At 37.2% G+C, this 2,500-nt stretch overlaps 1 protein-coding gene across 1 annotated transcript in view; it reads right to left on the reverse strand.

Moving 5' to 3' along the window:
* LOC138060290 (zinc phosphodiesterase ELAC protein 2-like) overlaps positions 1 to 2,500 on the reverse strand; it is a 15,507-nt gene that overhangs the window by 10,608 nt on the left and 2,399 nt on the right. Inside the window, exons 3-4 of the mRNA XM_068906033.1 lie at positions 1,790 to 2,067; positions 424 to 635 (exon numbers count right to left, since the gene is read on the reverse strand). Coding sequence (XP_068762134.1) covers positions 424 to 635; positions 1,790 to 2,067 — 490 coding nt within the window. The remainder of the gene's footprint in view (positions 1 to 423; positions 636 to 1,789; positions 2,068 to 2,500) is intronic.

Here is a 2,500-nt window from a genome sequence, read left to right on the forward strand (position 1 = left end):
ATGACAAAAGTGCCAATACGTGAGGAGTACTCGTGTCAGCATGAGAGCGAGATATTGCATCGAAATGTGTGAGACTAACGCTCAGTGAGTGAGACTTGAGAGCTCTGGATTGGATTATACATGTACAGTACCACTTGAAACTATTTGTTCATTTGCTGCAATTCTCCCAAGCTCAAACCACATATTTCACCTCCAGTTTGACCAAGGGAAAACCTTTTACTGAGAACAGACCTGTGGATAACGTTATGCCAGGAAATCCCTAAATAATGCCCTCTACTGCCCAGTTTCAAAAATTAGAGAAAGAGGTTGCCAAACATTTACAAAAAATGGATCCTCAATATGGCTGGACATTTTTAGGATGGGCCAGAGCCTCTGTGCCCACAATAACTAGAACTAGAGATACCAAGAAAAACTAGCTGTAACCTGTTTCTCCATTTCTCATATTCGTGACTCCTAAAGACACTCATAGGCGTCAAGTGAACAATGATGACAGGTGTTGGGTATGCTCCCTCCTCACAGTGTTGACTAAGTTTCTTGTTACACTCAAGAGATGGCATGAAATCCACCGAGGGACAGTCAATAATCATGAACACAGGACCAGGCTGACGAGGTCCCATAACCTGCTCTGGTTTTATCTGAAAAGATACATTTTAATATTGAAATTTGTTATATAACTGCAGATAAAAATACTAACCACAACATAACAGTTTTTTTGTTCATGCTGTATTTCAATGTGAAATCCAAGTTAGAAATTTTTGAAAATTTCAACCTACGCTTAGTTTAGATTGATTCTCAGATCTCTTTTTCTTTTTTAAATTATAAAGTAGGGTATGTAATTCAGTTAAAATTAAGCTTACTTTATACATTGTAACTTGTAAAGGAAAATGTGAAATCATTCCCACCTGAATTATTTTTGAGCTACATTGTACAACATATTAAATGGCTGTACAAATGCACAACAGTCAAAGGGGAATTCCAACTTTTGCAAAAATCAGCCCTGTACGTGATGCAGTAATAATTTTTATTAGGTTTACAAGTATGCTAAGGAAATCGTTGTGGTTTTTTACATGTGCTTGTCACCATCTTGAGATTTGTGCAGTGTGCATGAATTTATGGAATCTGATGTAATCTTCGCAAAGGTTAAGCCTCTTGGAGTACTGTTGTAATCTTAGGAAAATCGAGTCTAAAAAGCTGGAATAAAATACAGTCCAGTGAACATTGCTATACTTATACAGCCCATAAGATTCTGCAAGAACTGTTGCAAGCTGTACACAAAAATGAAGGCACTTAAGGATAACAAGGGGCAACAACAATACATGTAGATGTGGAAAAGACAAATAATGCCACAAAACAATAATTTTTATTAGTTTAATGAACAAATGTAATCCTGCAGCAAGTGTGGAATGCACTTACAGTGTATGAGGAATTCTCTCCTATACAGTGTACCATTCAAAATAACCAAATTTACAGCAGTGGACATTCAATCAAATGTTTCCATGACAGTCACAAACGTCCTGTTCTCTTGGCAGCACTTAAATTCGTCATGAAAACATTTGATTGACGTCCATCTAAATTTCGCTTTCAAAATATTAAAAATTGTCGTTGAGCGGTGCATGTGACGGATAGCTGCTGTAAGGCTTTGCGAGAACACCAGCATACAACAGTGTGAATAATTAAATCATCAGTAAACCATTTCCACTTCAAAAGTGAAAGAATACTTTGCCCATAATGTACAAGATTAATCCCTTTTATTCTTGCACCTAATTGTGATTGTCATGACCAAACCTACTTGTTGTCCATTTTCCAGCATCACAGTATTTCCAGACTGAAGCTCACCAAACAGAGGACCTTTGGGTACACCAAGTTCAATTGCTTTTTTAGGGAAAAATTTCCCAGGTAAAGCAGTGAGCTGGCAGACATAACAAACAGAAGTGGATGATTTACAGTATGGCTTTAATTTCTTTGGCAATGGCTGACTGGCGTCAGGTGGTGGGGATGCAGACTGGTCCTGTAGGGATTTATGATCATGTGATAAGCTTTGCTGGACAAAGGTATCTCCATGTTTCCCTGAAAAAAAAAATTATACAGAGTATCACCTTTAAAGGCATTAATTATTATAATAATACCCTAACGAAGCTAAAAATAACACTAACCTTTACTCTTACCTTATTGTTGGAATATATGCACATGTACAGGAAGGTAGCAAAGGTTTAGACTTAAAAGGATACTTTGTGTTGGTTTCCAAAATGGGACGTGCTTCTACCAGTAATTACCGTCATTTCTGGACATTTAACAATTATTATCCTGCGAAATCACACGGAATATCGCCTGATACTTAGCCGACGAGGCCGTACGCTGAGTTGGCTAAAATCAGGCGATATTCCACAAGATTGAGCAGGATAATAATTATTGTTTTATTATTCAACACATTGATGACAAAGCACAATCATTTATTGGAGAAAAAAAGCTGGAAAAACTACCAAATTTCTCCGCGACACAC

Source organism: Montipora capricornis, chromosome 8, assembly GCF_036669925.1.
Source record: "Montipora capricornis isolate CH-2021 chromosome 8, ASM3666992v2, whole genome shotgun sequence".
NCBI lineage: Eukaryota > Metazoa > Cnidaria > Anthozoa > Scleractinia > Acroporidae > Montipora > Montipora capricornis.